At 36.8% G+C, this 18,084-nt stretch overlaps 1 protein-coding gene across 1 annotated transcript in view; it reads left to right on the plus strand.

The window, feature by feature from the left end:
• Positions 1-18,084, plus strand: part of itfg1 (integrin alpha FG-GAP repeat containing 1) — a 435,759-nt gene that overhangs the window by 338,121 nt on the left and 79,554 nt on the right. The window contains exon 14 of the mRNA XM_039763123.1: positions 14,391-14,469. Within this exon, the coding sequence (XP_039619057.1) occupies positions 14,391-14,469 (79 nt within the window). The remainder of the gene's footprint in view (positions 1-14,390; positions 14,470-18,084) is intronic.

Consider the following 18,084-nt stretch of genomic DNA (forward strand, 5'->3'; position numbering starts at 1 on the left):
GACATGGTGTGTGCCTTATCTAATCATGTGCAATCAAATTGAAGTCCAAAGGTGGATTCCAGATATCTCAGCTATGATCAGTAGAATGAGATACACCTGAGCCAGATTTCAAGTGTCATAAAAAAAGTGTCTGAATACTTGTGTAAATATAATATTTCAGTTTTTTACTTTTAATAAATTTGCAAAAATGTCTAATATCCTGTTTTCGCTATGTCAGTCTAGGGTGTCTAGTTTTGCTTAATGACATTATTTTAAACAGTTTAAAAAGGAATCACATGATATCTGTAGTAACCACACACTTTCACCAGTAGTCTACTAAATTCTCAAAATTGCTGGCATGTTTAAAGTATAGCTGAAAGAGGTTGGGAGTTGGAAGTTATAGAAAAAAAAAGCAACAGAAGGAAAAAAATTAATGAGTCTTGGAAAATCAGTAAGTAAACACGCTTTGGGCTTTAGAATCACTACAGCTAATTCACAATGTCTAGATATATTTTATTATCCCACAATGGAAAATACATTTGGTGGTATGAATTTATGGAAATAACAAATATCATATGGTTAGAAAGTGAAAAAATGCAGTGAACCTGTGGACGTGAATGATCTAGCATATACAAAAACATGGAAATCTCATTCATTTATTTACAGATCTTGTTGTTTACCTTTTTATCATTAAAAAAGCTAAGCAAAATAATTTCATGTCTTTTTGAAATAACAAATTCATGTAAACAATATGCTCAAGTTGTAAAAATGAATATATATATATATATATACTGTATATATCTATGTTTGTAAATAAATAATAACATAACTTGATCTCATAAGTCACCTTGAGTAAAAGCATTAGCTAAACAATGATTGTAAGTGTCACCCATAATAATTAGAGTCTCTTATATGTGAAAATATATTCCCCAAGAGCTCTATGCAGATTATTTTAATTGACCTTTTATTTTGTTATTTAAAAATTAATATTAATAGGTAAGCCAGATTGACCAAAACAAATAGAAAACAACTTGTGTTTTGTACTTGTCCTGTCAGACCCTCTTTTGTTTTAATACCATCCTGATAAACACAGCAGGAGTGGTTTCTGTGCAGCTGTTCTATTTACATTCACCTCAGATCTACTGCTGAATGAAAAGGATTGATTTCCCCGACAGCTCCCATTACAGAAGGCTAACTGCATATCTAGGAATGCGATTTATTAGAACTGACCAGAGCTTTCTAGCTCAGTTAAGTCACGACATCGTCGAAGTGCTTCATTAATCTACCTTCATCCTGAAGAAAGGTTCCTGGGATTTAAAGATTGTGTTGCAGTCAGGTCTTCCTTGGGTTGTATGCTATACATTTTATGTGCAACATATCTTTAAGTATTATTTTTGTGGTCTTTTAGATGTATAAAACAAAGGAAAGTTAAAGTAAAGATGTACTTCATATTCCAGGCTGCCTGCTTTCTAGTCTTCTTTCAGGACATCATAAAACCTTTTGAAATTCAATTTTAGCCTGCAGCAGTCAACTTACACCCTTACTGTAAATCTGTAATGAGATCTCAGTTTCAGTACATATGAATGATAATTTAAAATGGTAACACTATTAGTTTATACCTGCAAGTAATGCTTATGAAGCAATCTTTCCCTTTCATATGTCGCAAATGAATGTCTCCAGAACAAGTAGAGGGTCTAAACCTGTATAAATATGATTAACTTAACGATAGCCTCTTGATTTAGAGCAGCATGGTCTTTCCTGTTCAGAATATTTTGGTCGTAATTCTAAACTTTATGGTGCATTGCAGTGTGTGAAACCCCAGTGTATTCAAGATAGTCTCCTATCTCCTAGTATTCTGATTTCCTTCCATACTTTAAAACATGCTGTCATATCACCTGATGACTCTAAACTTCTGCAAGCAAAGATGTTTTTTGTACATACTGGAACACAGCAGTTACCCACTGAGTGCAGGTTCCTACACTGCACATGTTTTGAAGAGGTATGGATTCTGCACTATATGTGTTGTACCTTCAGAATGTTAGACAAATCCTACCTCAGCAACCCCATCAACAGCATGAACATAGGTAATGAGTGCCTCCTAATTCTAAGCAAGAAGTACTGCTTGGGGACAAGAGTTTAGAAAATATGTAAGCTCTAATAAGTAAATAGCAACCATCCAGTAATCTTTTTTTACACACTGGCTGAAGGCAGATGCATAGTGAAATACAGATTTTTGTTGTTGCCTAAATGACACTATTTTACTGGTATTTTTAATTCTCTAAATTAACTCTTTCTGTTATGAATACATGGTCACTTTATTGTTAATGAGTCTCATCATGCCACATTTAGCAATACTGGAAAATTAAAGCAGGTAAGTAACCATTGTCCTCATAAGATACTCCTTTGTAAAGTTAATGGCTACCCCTACCAACTATATGTTCACTGAAGTTTGATTTTGATAATCAGTATACCACAGTTTTGAACTGTTGTAGACTGAAGAACACACAGTCATGTAAGCAGTGCTTAATTTGTGCCAGAGCTGACCGGAGCTCAGCCAATTTTCATTTTGGTCCCTCTACATTCTGGGACCTCCAAACACAGGACTTCCACCTATGATCCAGAACTCCAAAATCTACATAAAATATTTGTTTTCAATTTTATATAAGATTTAAAATACAAAATTTATTACACAGATTTTATTTAAAAAAACATATGGAACAATCGCTGAAAGACACACAGATTGAAATAAATTGTCAAGTCAGTATAATTAAAAAAAACAAAAAAGCTGGGTCTGGTGCTGTGGGGTGTGGATACTAAAATGAAAGTTGAGAGATAAAAGGAACAGAAGCAAGGCAATGGGAGTGAAGACAAATTAGATGAAGTTGATGAGAGCAAAAAGTCGACTACGAGTCTGCTGCACAGTGGAAAACTAAGAATTCAAGATATTCAAGTTAAGTTTATACATGCAAGTATATGTGTAAACAGTACTGATTCTGTGTATTTATTAGCTCAATGATGTAATTGCTGTGCTTCAGTGCCCAATTTGCCATTGGTGGCATAGCCCCATTCTGCCTTGAGCAGTCGTTATGAGCTTTAGCACCTCATTATTTATAAATTAAGCACTGTATGTAAGGTTATGGGTACAAAACATTCACTGTTTGATCAGAATAGACCCACGTTATGCTCTGTGCTTTGTTCAAGCATAAATTTAAATCTGTTTAATAAACGGGTAAATGTGCATATTGAAGTAACAATTTATTGTGCCTATGAAGTGATTGTGTTAGATATCTGTGAGACGTTTCTCCTTCGATGCAACTGTTTATTCACTGGCTGTTTTTTTTTTATCAGAGTAGCAGCAAATGATGGCCTAAGTGCTGTTGGCACATGCTCTAACAATGAGCAAATTAACTGTTGTCACAAAGAAACAATGTCCTTTTTAAAAGTGCTTTGTTAAAAGCAGCTACTATATATTCTGCATCTATACACTGTCTTTGAAGGGCACCCTGAAAGTCACATGCTTCACTAGAATGAACTCGATTTTTGTACTAAGAACGCCAAAGCAAAGCTTTAGATTTCCTTATACGCAGTGCCTAGTCTTTTAAGTATAGTTTTACAAATATGTTTTCTTCATTGTCTTATAGAAGTCTTAATAACATCTTTATTACTGAATGTGTGCAAAAGCTCTAGTATAGTATAGCATTAGAACTAAAATGTAAATATTTTTCCCTGCACAGTATAGCTTAACTTCAGTCACTTTTTTGGAGGTGGGTTGTAGCGTCAATATGCCAAGCTTCTCTCTTCCTACCAATATTTTCTAGTTGGTCCTGTGAACCCTCGCATATTCCCTGTCCACTCAAGAGATCTCACCAGATTGTGCCCTGGTCATCTTCCGTACCGGTGGATCATGCCTGATGCACCCTAACTGCATGCCTAAACCACCTTAGTTGTGTTGTTTCAACCCAGACAAGCCATGATTCTCTTTTAAGATTTTATATTACTGTGGAGCTCTTCGTCCTATCAGCAAGGGCAAGTTCAGCAGCATTGTGCTGGCAGCCATAGATGAGAAAGAATATGTAAACTTGACCTGTGAATCTAAATGTTTTACTGGGACTTCTCTCTCACAATCTGGTACAGTGTCCACAGACACCACCATAATCTGTGCCCTCCGTTATGAACACAACTACAAGGAATTTGATTTCTTTCACTTTGGGCAGTAGCTCTCCTCTTGTCTGCAGGAATCAATTCATAGTTGTGAGCGCTGAAGTCGGAAACAACGGAAGAACTCAAACCCAATTAAAGTAAAAATAATTTCTTTATTCTTAATTCTTGGTGAGTAGAGAGAATGTGAGACTGCCTCTTTCCAACTCAGTCGACTGATTTGGGTTTTAGCAGAATACCTAAAGTAAAAATGTTCTCTCTTTTATATCCTAGAAAAGAAAAAAAACCCCTAGTAGTTCATTCTGAGGTTATACATAAATCTTAATTTATGTCATACTGGAATGTCCTAAAACATGAAATAAACAGTCATTTGCATTCCTAAGGAATACACCCCTGTATTTGCACCTACTTAGAATCAATTTAAACATTCTTATAGTCCATAAAGATCTTACATTCTTCAGGGGTCTTCTGATAGTAGCAGAGGTCAGCCCTTCCTCATAAAGGAATACAAGTTAAGGGTTTAAGTTTTTTCTTTCTCATAGTCCACTAGGAAAAAATTAAACTACAAGTGCTACTTTTCGTCCTGGTTGGTGTGCTAGGTTAAACTGACTAAGAGATCTATAGTGTCAGGTCTATAGTATGACTATTCAGAAGAACAGACTATATACTTGAAGTCCTCCTTTCTACCCTCCCACCCATTTATCTACCTACTTGATCCAGCGTTTATTGTCAATGGAAGCCAGAGCTTATCTCAGCACTAATTATTATTGATTCTTACATTTTAAGTGAATCTGACCAATAAACCTCATACTCTTTTTTTAGGTTGAAGTAACAATGTTTAAAGTAGCTCTTTTTAGCTAGCTTAATGTTGTATGTGATTTTCATTTAGAGTAATAGCTCCCCAGCTTTCCTGTGCAGTTAAGCAGAGCATCTTTCTGGTGTTCAATCACACCTTGATTAACCTTGTTCCATATTGCTCTCCATTTTCTAAATATTTGTGTTTATTTCAAAAGACAAAATTTAATTGTAATGTTAAGATCAGATATAGGCATCTTCCTGACCTGTTTTACAAGCAATAACTAATTAGGAGGAATGCTTTATTTGGATATCTTTACTGTATTTGCGTTCTATATATGAGAATAAAACAACCACTGAATTTAAGTCTTTCTAACATCATTTCATTTCAAGGTTTTACTTAGATACTATATTTTTACTTTTTGTTTCTCTATTATTTTTTTTCTGCAGGTGTTTTTATTCAGACCCTGAAACTCAAAATTAAATATAAATTAAAAATGAAAGTTAAGACATAGTTTACTGAATACCTAATGGATGGTTACTTCTCCAAGCATCTGTATATTAGAATGCATTGTCTCAGAATGTTTTTAACATTTTTCTTCCTTGCCTTCAACTGAAAATAACAGACTTCCAAATCTTGTGTTGTTACTGTAATATATTACATTGTGCTGATGAAAGTGAATTTTGCAAAGTGCTAGACCAGCAGAAATATAAAGGAGTTTAATCATTTGCTGGGTGCCTAATGGTTTTATGGCTTTTACTGTTATGTGCTGGCACTGCATAGTATACAATATTATGCAAAAAATGCGTAACCATCCTAATTTTAGTGATGGTCAGAAATAAAAAAAAAACTACAGTTTAGCCAAATTAGCAACAAGCCCCATCTATAGTGAAAATAATAAATTGTAGGAATCAGACAACTTATTTGTTGCCTGCCCTGTTATTCCTGACTATACAGAAATTAAAATATGGCAGAAAGACAGATGAATCTGTTCATCAGAAATGCTGAATATTGTTGGGTTTGTAAATGGTAAGTAACAGTTGCATATTTGGAGGATGAACTGCATAATCTTAAAAGCACAGCCTGCTGTATGGAAATAGGATACAAAATAAGTTTGACGCAAAGTGTCACACTCATCAAATTTAACATATTTTCCCTCAGAATCTTAAAGATGCAAAACAGAAGTGAGATGAACAGTAGCAGTACCTTTCATATATTTCAAACAAAAGCACTGAAGGGAAAGTTTGGAGAGTTTTTTAAATGCAGTGGACTTATCACTGGTGATTAGATGATTTATTCTGTGACTCAAAACCTGCTGAGAGTTTAAAAAAATTTTTAATGCTGTATGCCCCAGATCTCTGAAGGGCTGCACTGCATAAGCAGATTCAGAAGATGGAAACATACTGCAGGTGGATTATTGTGTGGTGTATGAGGTGTATGCAGTTGGCAGATCATTGAGGTTGGTTTTAATTGGACATACTGATTGGCTGAAAAATGTGATGTCCCCTATTATAAATATATGCTACATACACTGTGTTAGTTAATAGCCCAATAACTGGAGCACCAATGAATCTGTGTCTGTTGGGAATAGTACCCGCTATAAATCTTTTATGATTGAGCTTGGCTCTTTTAACCTAAGCTTAATCTGCCATGCCAGACCAAACCAATAATACCAAGCACTGCTTAGCTTTAGCTTTTCATTGTTAATCCCAGTGCTGGTGGTCATTAAGGCAAGCAGTTTACAATTGCTTTGAAGCAGTGACAGCAACTAAAGCACAGAGAGGTTATAGAAGATACCCACTATTTCAAGTTAACGTTTAACTAAATCTGTCTGTAAGAAAGGTAGAACACAAAAGGCGCAAAAGATTTTAATCATTTTTATATTTTAAATGTCAATATTGTGCACTTCAAAATCCAACACATGCAATATGACCCCAGTGATGTCCAGACTAAGCAAGTATGCCTTTTATTCATTCCAATATTTGACCCAGTTAGCAGAGCTCAGGGATTTAGTAACCAGAGGCAATCCTGGCAGCCACCTAGGACAGAGCAGTAGTCCATCACAGTGCCCACTCACAAATAGTCAGTTTAGATTTGCCAGTCATTCTAACAACTTCATCTTTGTGATATGGGAGGAAAATCGGAATAGCTGGAAACAAACCCACCTAGACACATGAAGAATGTGTGCAAGCTCAACACAATGTTGAACTCAGACTAGCTAAAGTGGAGTTGTGAGGCAGCAGTAGCAATCAGCAACATGTCAGTTACAGACATGGCAGTAGAGTGTTGTACTGTGTTAGCCATAGATTGATACAGGAGAAAATAGGGTGAAATGGCACCTTTTATTGGCTAACTAAAGAGATTACAAATGCAAGCTTTCGAGGCAGCTAAGGCCCCTTAATCAGGCAAATTTGGTTTCTGTAAGGCATACTGCTGCACTGCTTACTCTCTTTCTCTCTCTCTCTCTGTATAAAAAATGTATGCTTAGGTAATTACATGGCATAGCAATAACTGCAGACTTGCAGGTCAGGAGTGATCTTATTTTGATTGAACAAATACTTAACTGATGAATCCCAGACTAATGAAACATTACATTTCCATTATTTAACATGTCAATATTTTATCTGCCATTCTAAAGGTTAACTGAATTGCCTCTAACACACTATTAAAACTATCAGTCGGTCTGCAGGCAAGCATGTTGGTAGGCAGAATACCAATACCAATTGAATCTGAATTTTACTATAGCAAATTGGCAGGGAAAAAATAAAATTGCAATATTTTAATATGAGATAATAAAATTTTCTCTTTATATATATCCTTGCACACAGTTCTCAGCTACACAGTCGTTTTTACCTTAGTCAAGATAAACTCTTGCAAGGCTGTAAGACTTGGGAGTACATTTATTTTCACTTTATGAAGTCATGAGTATTTTTTAGTCATTGCAATCTACGGTCTCTGAACCGTATAACATTATCAGCTTTGCTTGTAATTTCTAATTTTGACGCAGACCAATTTTAAGTATGTAATAGGACAGAAACTAAACCAAGCATTCTGTTTTGCCTTGAGGTTTGTCATAGAACATTTACTAACAACTGCTGTCTTTCTTATTCCCAACCCTTAAAAAAAAGCCTTTTAGTCAAACCATATTTCTATCTCTCTTTGATGTTATGCCTTTATAAGTTGGGGTGGTCTGCTGTGCTCTTCTGTATTGGTATATAGGGAGAATAGCAGCTTTGAGGCAGAGTGTTCTATACCATTAACCAATTCCAGAGAGAGAAACAAAAAATTCCCTTTAAGAAAAGAACAAAAGCTGTTCATCTTGTATAATGAATGCATATTGCCATGTTCAACAGTATTAAAGCAATATTAGAGTTTAGTGTTGCTACAGCTCAAGCATTGTCAGTTGAAGCACACCAAACTGAATAGAAGCCAATGCAAAAATATCATATTGGTGTTTAGGAAGCCCTGCGGTGGGCTGGAGCCCTGCCCGGGGTTTGTTTCCTGCCTTGCGCCCTGTGTTGTCTGAGATTGGCTTCAGCAGACCCCCATGACCCTGTAGTTAGGATATAGCGGGTTGGACAATGAATGGATGGATGGATGTTTAGGAAAATGGGATTTATCTCCTTCAGAGTGGCTATCCCCTCTGTTGAAAGGTAAACAAGAAGTCACTGGCATCCTGCTGATGCTCTTTTGTGGCCTCAGCCATAAATAAATCCCAGCTTCCTTTGGTAGGGACCATATACTGAGCCCCCATTGGCCAGAAGGTATTTTGGCTTTAACTTGTTACAGCAGTTTGAGTCTACACTCAGTAAACAGTAATATGCAAAAACATACCGTTGATTTGACTTTGACTTTCTGTGTCCTTACTCTGCCACCCAGTTCTGTTTTGTTTACAACCCACAATACCTGGGGTATTCTGGTATGATCCCTCCAAGATCTCTCTTTCTCTGTGTCACCCTGGTTTCAATGGAGATTTAGCACTGACAAACCACTATAGAAGGCAGTGTCTACGAACCCTAACATGGAGAAGTACTCTCCCCTTGCTGGTGTAAACAACCCTCAATGGAGGAGATCTTCAGTGGGAACTCCAAATGGATATCACAGCATACTGCATAATATGATAACATCTTGTTTTCTTAAGTATTAGCCACTTAAGTTAAATATTCAATTGTGTATTTTTAATAATTCTTAAGCATGTCTGTTTTTGTTTTATAAATATAGACCTGGAGATATTCCATCTAGAATTTTTCCATGTTCTTTTAATCTGATTGAAGACAACTGGTGAAATGCAGTCTTTAATTCTTTTTGCAGTCCTTCAAATTGTTACACTTAAACCACGCTACATTTTCTTCAGTAGGAATAGATTACGTATTCAAGAACAATACATTATAAAGGACTGTGCACAAAGCAGACTTTTATTCTGTTACTGAAATGCCTCTCATATGTTTTACAAATAAGAGATAAACAAATCTAATGAAAGTAATAATTCAGGTTATGCCAGAGTACTTTTTCTTTTGATGTTAATTATGTCATTGTTTCTTACAATGATTTGCTACTCCTACCTTTTATTGCAGATTATCATGTAAGTCGGCTATTGATCTAGATAATATACTGTGTCACTTTTAAAGCAAATGTTCTGTATTTATATGCTTCATTCATCAATTTTTTAGCTTGAAACATGTCTTATGTTTCTTTTCACATAATGCAATGGCAGCATATGGTTGTGAGCAGATGAGCCAAGAAGACCTCATTCAAAGCTACTGGGATCTGCTGACCACATGATTTTTGACTTCCAGATTAATTTTACTGATTGTAGAAAATACTAAGACAATAAAGGCCTTGCAGTAAAGATAAATACAAAGGATTGGATGAGCACCTCCTTGCCATTAGAAATACAGATACTGTATATGTGTGTGTGTGTGTGTGTGTATATATATATATATATATATATATATATATATATATATATATATATATATATATATATATATATATATATATATATATGCAGTGGAACCTCGGTTTGCGAGCATAATTTGTTACGGAAATGTGCTCGCAATCCAAAGCACTCGTATATCAAAGTGAATTTCCCCATAAGAAATAATGGAAACTCAGATGATTCAGTTCCACAACACAAAACTATTCATATAAAAATGATTAATACAAAATACAAAGTAAAATACATAATTCAAATTAACCTGCACTTTACCTTTAAAAAGAATCATGGCTGGTGTGAGTTTCTAAACTCATGTGGGATTACACCCAACGGGACGACACGCGGAAGAGCGTCCCAAAGCAATCGCAGTCTCCCAGCGCTGTAGCAGTTCAGCGTATAAGCGCATCCAAAAAGATCGCAGACATGCTATAAGCGCCTGTCGTCAATGGGTCATACAAGGAACATTATAAAGATCCCGCTACAATAAATAACAGCGCTGTTGATGTTTCAAGCTGAATAAAGCAGGTGTTAAAGTACTGAGACTCAGCTTCGTGTTTTGGGGAGCAAAATGGGGACTCGTACTTCACAGCGCACACATACACAGTCACAATGCTGTAACAAACAGTATACGCTTGTACAGATGTTGACTATATGAGTGAGGCAAGCAGACTCAGACGGAGAACAGGACACGATTGCCAGAAAGAGAGAGAGAGAGACACGCTGGGCGAGCGAGCGAGATAAGGAGAAAGAGATGCAGACGCGCTGGGCGAGCGAGAAAGCGAGATAAGGAGAGAGAGAGACGCGCCTGGCGAGCGAGTGTGATAAGGAGAGAGAGAGAAGAACCATCAGCTCAGTTGTGATCACATGACACTCAGCAGACAAAGTGTATCCATACTGCTCGTATTGCAAGACATCGCTCGTTTATCAAGTCAAAATTTATTAAAAATTTTTGCTCGTCTTGCAAAACACTTGTAAACCAAGTTACTCGTAAACCGAGGTTCCACTGTATATATATATATATATATATATATATATATATATATATTTATATATTATATTATATTTATTTATATATATATATATATATATATACTGTATTTATATGTATATATATTTTATATATTTATATATATATATATATATATATATATACATACACTATCAAAATATAACTAACAGTCAAGAAGGCCACACAAAGTTCTAAAATTTAAGAAATATAATCTCAGGTGACCAACAGCAAATAAGACATTTTATCATAAAATTCTCATGCCTAGTTAATCCAATTTGGGGTTGTGTGGTGGGCACAGCCTATCCCAGTGGCATCACATTTTGGGTAGGGGAAGTCTTACGGCCCATTCACACCTAAGCATTTTTATAGCATTTTAGTACTAGACTTAAGCGCTCCTTAACTGCTTGAAAAGTTATTTACCTTTTTTTTTCCAGTGACACTATTAAAACCATAGCGTTTTAGCAGCGAGCAGTTTAGAAAATTTCTGCATTGAGTGGTTTACAAAAGTTTTCAGCCAAATGCTTGTTCCATTGAATTTAATAGTAATGCTCAGAAAAGGCAGGTAAAAGACAAAACAAGAGTGTTTTAGAAGTGTTTTTACAGGAGGTCAATGCTTCTGTCTGAATGAAACAGATCAATGACACTAGAGACGCTAGAAAATGAAAAAGCTCATGCATCAATCTTCTAATAAAAGCTATCAAGGGACAAATTATTGTAACCAATTGGCAATAATACAACAAAGGTTATAGATATTAATTTAGTTTTTATCAGGTTAAAGTTTAATACAGATGTTTTTACAAATAGGCAGAATGGTATTGCAGAACTCTTCTTCACAGCACCATATGGGTTTTGCATGTGCCCATCACACATTTCGAGATTGAACGGTATCATTGTGCATATTGAACTGAGTATTATTACCTGCTTTAACAGTGAATACTTTAAATGTTACTTCTCAGTTAAGAAAATAAGTTTACTCCTTCATGGAAAAAATAACAACCATCTCCAATAAAAATCCCCAGGTGATCTTTGGCTGCTGCCCCACTAGATCACAGTCAGTTAGTCATTATCCAACCTAACACAGGGTGACGGGGGTCTGCTGGAGCCAGTCCCAGACAGCACAGGGCACAAGGCAGGAACAAATTCCGGGCAGGGCAGGCACACACACACAAACACACACACACACCAAGCACACACTAGGGACAATTTAGAATCACCAATGCACCTAACCTGCATCTTTGGACTGTGGGAGGAAAAAGGAGCACTCAGAGGAAACCCACGCAGACACGAGGAGAAGAAGACCCGGGAAGTGAACCCATCTTTCTTAACTGTGAGGCAGCAGTGCTACCACTACGCCACTGTCCCACCCCACTAGATCACACTGTTTCGAAAATATGTTTAGCAAATTACTGGATTAAAACTAAAAGAGATACTTTATTAATATGTTTCTGTTACCAATTTGCATACAGCAGACTCTTTTCTGCTTGAATGTGTGACAAAGCTCTAAATATGATCTCTAAGTACTGCTGTAATAATCACTGGCTCCTAATGATCCTAAATTGGACAGATAAAATTTACCCCTCAACCTGTGCAGTAATAAATGTATATGCATACAGTGTATGTCCAGTTGTTCTGAGTTGTGCATGGTAACCTCTTCCTCACTACCTGTTACTGCAGCACTCAATTATTTTGCGAAATAATACAATGTTCTGTTTTTTTTTTTTCCTCACATATCACTGCTTACATGCTTCCATGCTTATCAACACCTGTGTGTTATTCTAGAATTTCCCAGGATGCTGCCTGTTTCACAGAGAGTCCAGAATTGTCCTCTTTACTCCCTTTGTTTTACTCACTTCACTTCACAATACAACAATGCCTATCACAACCTACAGAATGGAAATTATATCAATCATTTTACCTGCAAAAAGTTTCTTTGAAATCGCTGAAAAAAATGACGATGGTCATGTGAGGGATTTAAACCCAGGACACTGAGATGTCTGAAGCAGCAATCCCGTGCCACCCTTCATAAATAACAACATGTTGTTTCTTGCCTAATGTTAGATTTATCTAATGCAAAGAATACTGTAAAAGGAGGGAGCTGTGGAGAAGAGATTCACTAGACTATATGTGGGCATTTTTGACCCTAGAACCAATTCTATTGTTTTCTCTGTAAGCATTCCCTGGATAGCATAAAACTTTTATTAAGTGCTACATTTCTGAATGTATGAATGTTCAAGCATCTGAAGCTTTTCCCAAATCGCCCAGAATGATTCTCATTGTTACACTTGATGACTTATATAATACAGCATATGTTGCATTCCATCCAGAGTTATGTTTAAAGTTCCTCTTGCATGTCCTATTCAGCTTTACAGTTTAGATCCAAGTGGTTTGTGAATGAGAATCTTTGCATTGCCTTTAATCTGTGACCTTGCTGTAGAATAACTTTCTACTTCTTTCGCCTCTGTATGTGTGTGTAAAAAGAATACTTTAGTAATCAATTAATTGCTGGGATTCCTTCATTTTTGCTTGATATTAGCAAAGCAGTATAATGGTTAGTGCTGCTGCCTCACAAATCGGGGAAACTCTTGTTCAAATTTCAGTCTTGGTTTTAACTGCATACCTATCACATTTCCTCTCACATACCAAATACATAAAGGTTATGTGATTTGGTAACCCTGAATAAGTTGTTTATAAGTAATTGTGCGTGTACAATTTAAGTATATTCTGTCACTGACAGCCATTTCATCCAGGATTGCCTTTGAATGAGCGCCAGCACCCAGAAGTCATGAATTGGATTGAATGGATTTGGTCACTGGATGAATAAATCTCAAAGTTCCTAAATCCCATTGGGTATTTGGTTAATGAATAAAATATTTAAATTGGAGAAAAGGGACTGGTAAGGAAGAATAGTTTTTAAAGGTTTTTGCAATCTGGAGCAAGATAAACACTCACATTTTTCTAAATGTGGAATAAAATGGCAACTCTGATTTTAGTGTATGACTCTTCCTCATTATGCTTTCTTACCCATTTATCAGTGGAAAACCTTCACCCTTCTTTTGGACTTAAGGTACTGAAGTTTCAGAATTTTTTGTAGTTAATTGGAGGCTTCTATATCTTAGGTAACAACATACTGTAAGTTCTCAACCTTTGACTTGAGAGCTGCAGCTGCTCAATTCCATAATCAGGCCTGTAAAAAGAAAAGTAAGTTAAAGATAATGGTGACTAACGTATTGACATTCATATTAATTTCGAAAATGCTGTGCACATAGCAAATCATGTTATTGACATATTTATATTTTTATTGAAAATAAAATAAAAACTCAATTCAAAAGTAATCTTGTTATACAAATAGGAAGTAAAGTGAAATGTAACTTATGCCAGTCAGAAAATGAATGAGTAGGTGTTTTAATTTCATTTGCTCAATTTCCACCTTCACTGCACAGAATAGTGTGTTGCTTTTCATAGAAAGCATTTTAACATTTTTAATTTTTCTTTGCTCTAATTCTGTTTTGCAGCCCTTTGGTGTAAACCAGCCAGGACCTTATGTCATGTATACTTCAGTGGATGCCAATGGATATTTAAAGAATGCGTCGGGTAAGTCAAAAAGATGCTTTTCATTGTCAGCTGCTTAACGTAATTTGTATGCTGTTTCCAAAGCAAGCAGTGAAAAGTGCTGATTAAAGTAACCTATAAGACCAGATCCTGCAATATAAAAACCCTGCTGTGGGATTGTTAGGAGACATTCATCTATTTGTTCAGAAGTCAAACCTCCTTATCAGAAGCACAATCTATGGGAAATAATCGACGCCTTCACTTATTTCTCCCCCCTCCCAATAACGGCATCACCACCCACTCCAGGGTTATCATCCAAGGCCAGCAGCAATGCAACAGAGCTGTCTATAAAAAAAATGAGGGAAACAGATTGTTTAATTTCCATCTGCTTATTAGTCTTAACAGCTTTTGAACTCAGCAGCACTTAAAAGGGTTTGAAAATGAAAGGGGGAAGAAAAGCAATTTAACTGAAGCAAGATTTAGAAGGTGCCTGTGCTGGTATCAGTGGTTCAAAGTTGGGGGCTTACATTTATTGACAGTAGGGTGTTATGAAGTTCTGTAGTGCGTGGAAGGATTTGAATTGAACTTTTCTCACATGAAAGATAATGGTTATTTGCTTGCTTTGTTTTTAATGATTAGAATTCCATTGCTGTTAAGGCAAGGCCTCAGTTTTCCCATTCATGAAAACAGTCTGAAATCTCTGATTTTACTCAAACATCAATACTAGTGCAGGCACACTAATGGAGCGCATGATCAAAGTGCTTTTCTTAGTTATTTTATGGTTACGATTTTTTTTTAGCTTGAATTCATTCAAAGTGTTTGTATTAGTTATTGCACTTTTATTTTTAAACTGTTTCTGAGTCTTTGTTATAACTTCTCCCCTGTTAATAATATTACATAATTGTAGCCAGATTTTGGAATGTGTAGAATGTGTAGATAAACAGTAAATCATGTAGTCTTTTACTGCATTCTCAAATGAGTCTAATTCAATTCAGGGTCACCAGGATCCAAAGCCTGGCACAAAGTCACTCCTGAAAACATCCACACAAGGCCAATGTAGAATTGTCAATTAATCTATCACCCATGTCTTTGCAATGTTGTATGAAATCCAGAGCAGACCAATGCAGGAAGAATGTGCAGACACACACAACCAACCCTGGGTGCAGGATTTGATCCCAGGGCACTCGATTCATGAGGCAGCAGTTCTAACTGTCCCATAACAGTAATCTAAAGCAGGGACATTTTTCGCATGAAAATTCTTGAGGGTCATACAAAATTGTTCCTTTATCTGTGTAGACATCTCTTATCTAACTAATACAATCTGTCCATGGTAACATGGAAAGAACACACAGACTACACATATCAAATGATGCAAACATAATACCCTGGGACTGTCAGGTAGCAGCACTAACCACCATATAGTCAGGTTTTGATGGGCAGTATGAGACCAGAAAACAATCAAAAAACTATTTTCTAAATATCTCTTCATTCTGCTGCCTGACTCTGCTTTTCTTTGAATCTCAGGGATTATACTGCTGGCTTCTTTTCCACAAAGTAAAAGGAGCACACGTGATACTGGCTTTATCAAATTTATTGCCATCAGGCAGTTCTTTTCAGCGATGGATGAAGATTAAAGTTCCGGTCACCAACATTATAGTCAAAGTAAGGCCCTGTGGTCATAGCATTCCTGATATTGATATTCTCTCTTTTTTTTCTGATTACTATGGCTACCACTAAGGGAGTAAATGGTACCTGACTTTTTATACTTCTTTGCTGACACAAAGTGCATAATTATTGTAAACACGTAATTAAAAAAAGAAAGAAAGAACAGATAATCCATATCTTAATGCTGATCTTGGCCTCTAGCCTTTAAACACTATCGCTGAATTGGAAAGTTCAGGTTGCACATGCTCACACACATTCATGGGTAAACCTAGAACACTGCAGGGCCAGTTGGTACAGTTCCTTCAGCCAGAAACAGGCTCGCACAACCTGGGACAAGAAGACTTCTGTATACTACAAAAGCAATGTTTTTCTACATTGAGCATGTTGGAAAATTGGAAATAAATGATTAAGGAGACAGAGTTGATGTTTGTTATAAACATTTTAATAATATGTTAAATTACTGAGGGAAGCTTATTACTTATTTTACACAATATCTAGTGAGCCTAACTGGCCCTTAATGCAGAAATGTCACTGATCTACAGCACAGACATAAACATACTTATATTGGAAGAATTGAAAGTCCAAATGAAAATAGCCTGACAAACACTGAATGAGTTTCTCTACTTACTCTAACTCGCACATACTGTAACTAAGGTGTGCTTATGGGGATGCATTGCTTCAAGATAGCTTACTAATTAATTCTTTTTATATAGAGACAAAACATTGCACAGCTGCTACTGGGTCATTATTTCCCAGCTGACACGTTATAAAGGGTTTTTTTTTTGTTTCCTACAGGCTCACATTATCCATTGGTGGGGTTCTCTTGTCACTAGTGGGATAAAATATGACTGCTGTCTCAGACTCTTCTAGATCACACACAGTAGTACAACAGTGGGATTGAAACAATGACACAGAATGTAAAAAATATGAAAAATAATCTAGTTAGGCTAGAAAACAATTAAACACCTAGTATTACCTTGATTATTGTCTATGCATGCCATGTAATCAGAGTTTCTAATTATTGCATTGGTTTCTGCAAGCAGATTTTTCTTCCGCTAGTATCGCTTTAAATGTCTTTGTGTAAATCTGTAATATGAATCAAAACAAATGGCTTTATTTGGTGCTTAAAATTTGTAATGCTTTTGTTTCAAAAAATTGTTTCACTTTAAGATTGGAAATAGCAGTGGTAGCGCTGCTGCCTCGCAGTTAGGAGACCCGGGTTCGCTTCCCGGGTCCTCCCTGCGTGGAGTTTGCATGTTCTCCCGTGTCTGCGTGGGTTTCCTCCGGCACTCCGGTTTCCTCCCACAATCCAAAGACATGCAGGTTAGGTGGATTGGCAATTCTAAATTGGCCCTAGTGTGTGCTTGGTGTGTGGGTGTGTTTGTGTGTGTCCTGCGGTGGGTTGGCACCCTGCCCGGGATTGGTTCCTGCCTTGTGCCCTGTGTTGGCTGGGATTGGCTCCAGCAGACCCCCGTGACCCTGTATTCGGATTCAGCGGGTTAGGAAATGGATGGATGGATGGAATATTGAAATGCCAATATTAGTTTATGGTACTGGTAAAAAAGTTGTGTGATGCCTGGGCACGTACTGCCACCCTAACCCTGACACAGACAGGCAGGCACAAGTTCTAGTCCAGAACACAGGTTTATTTCCCCACAGCACAGTATTTAAGCACCTCGGTACACAGTACACAGCTTGCTTCTTCTCTTCTTTCTTCTGCCTCCACTCCTGCCGGCAAGCTTTGTCCACCTCCTCCCAACTCTGCCTCCTCAAATGAAGTGAGCCAGCCCCTTTTATAAGGCACCCGGAAGTGCTCCAGGTGCCTAACAAGCTTCTTCTGGCAGCACTTCCGGATGTGGCGAACGTGCTGCCAAATAGGGCCCCGAAAATGTCCATGCACCCCCTGTCGGTGGCCACAGGCCCCAACAAGGATGACCTTCTAAGCTCATGATCCATGGGCCCACTGTTAACCAAGGGGGTGGGCCTCTGTTG

This window comes from Polypterus senegalus, chromosome 9 (genome assembly GCF_016835505.1).
Source record: "Polypterus senegalus isolate Bchr_013 chromosome 9, ASM1683550v1, whole genome shotgun sequence".
NCBI lineage: Eukaryota > Metazoa > Chordata > Cladistia > Polypteriformes > Polypteridae > Polypterus > Polypterus senegalus.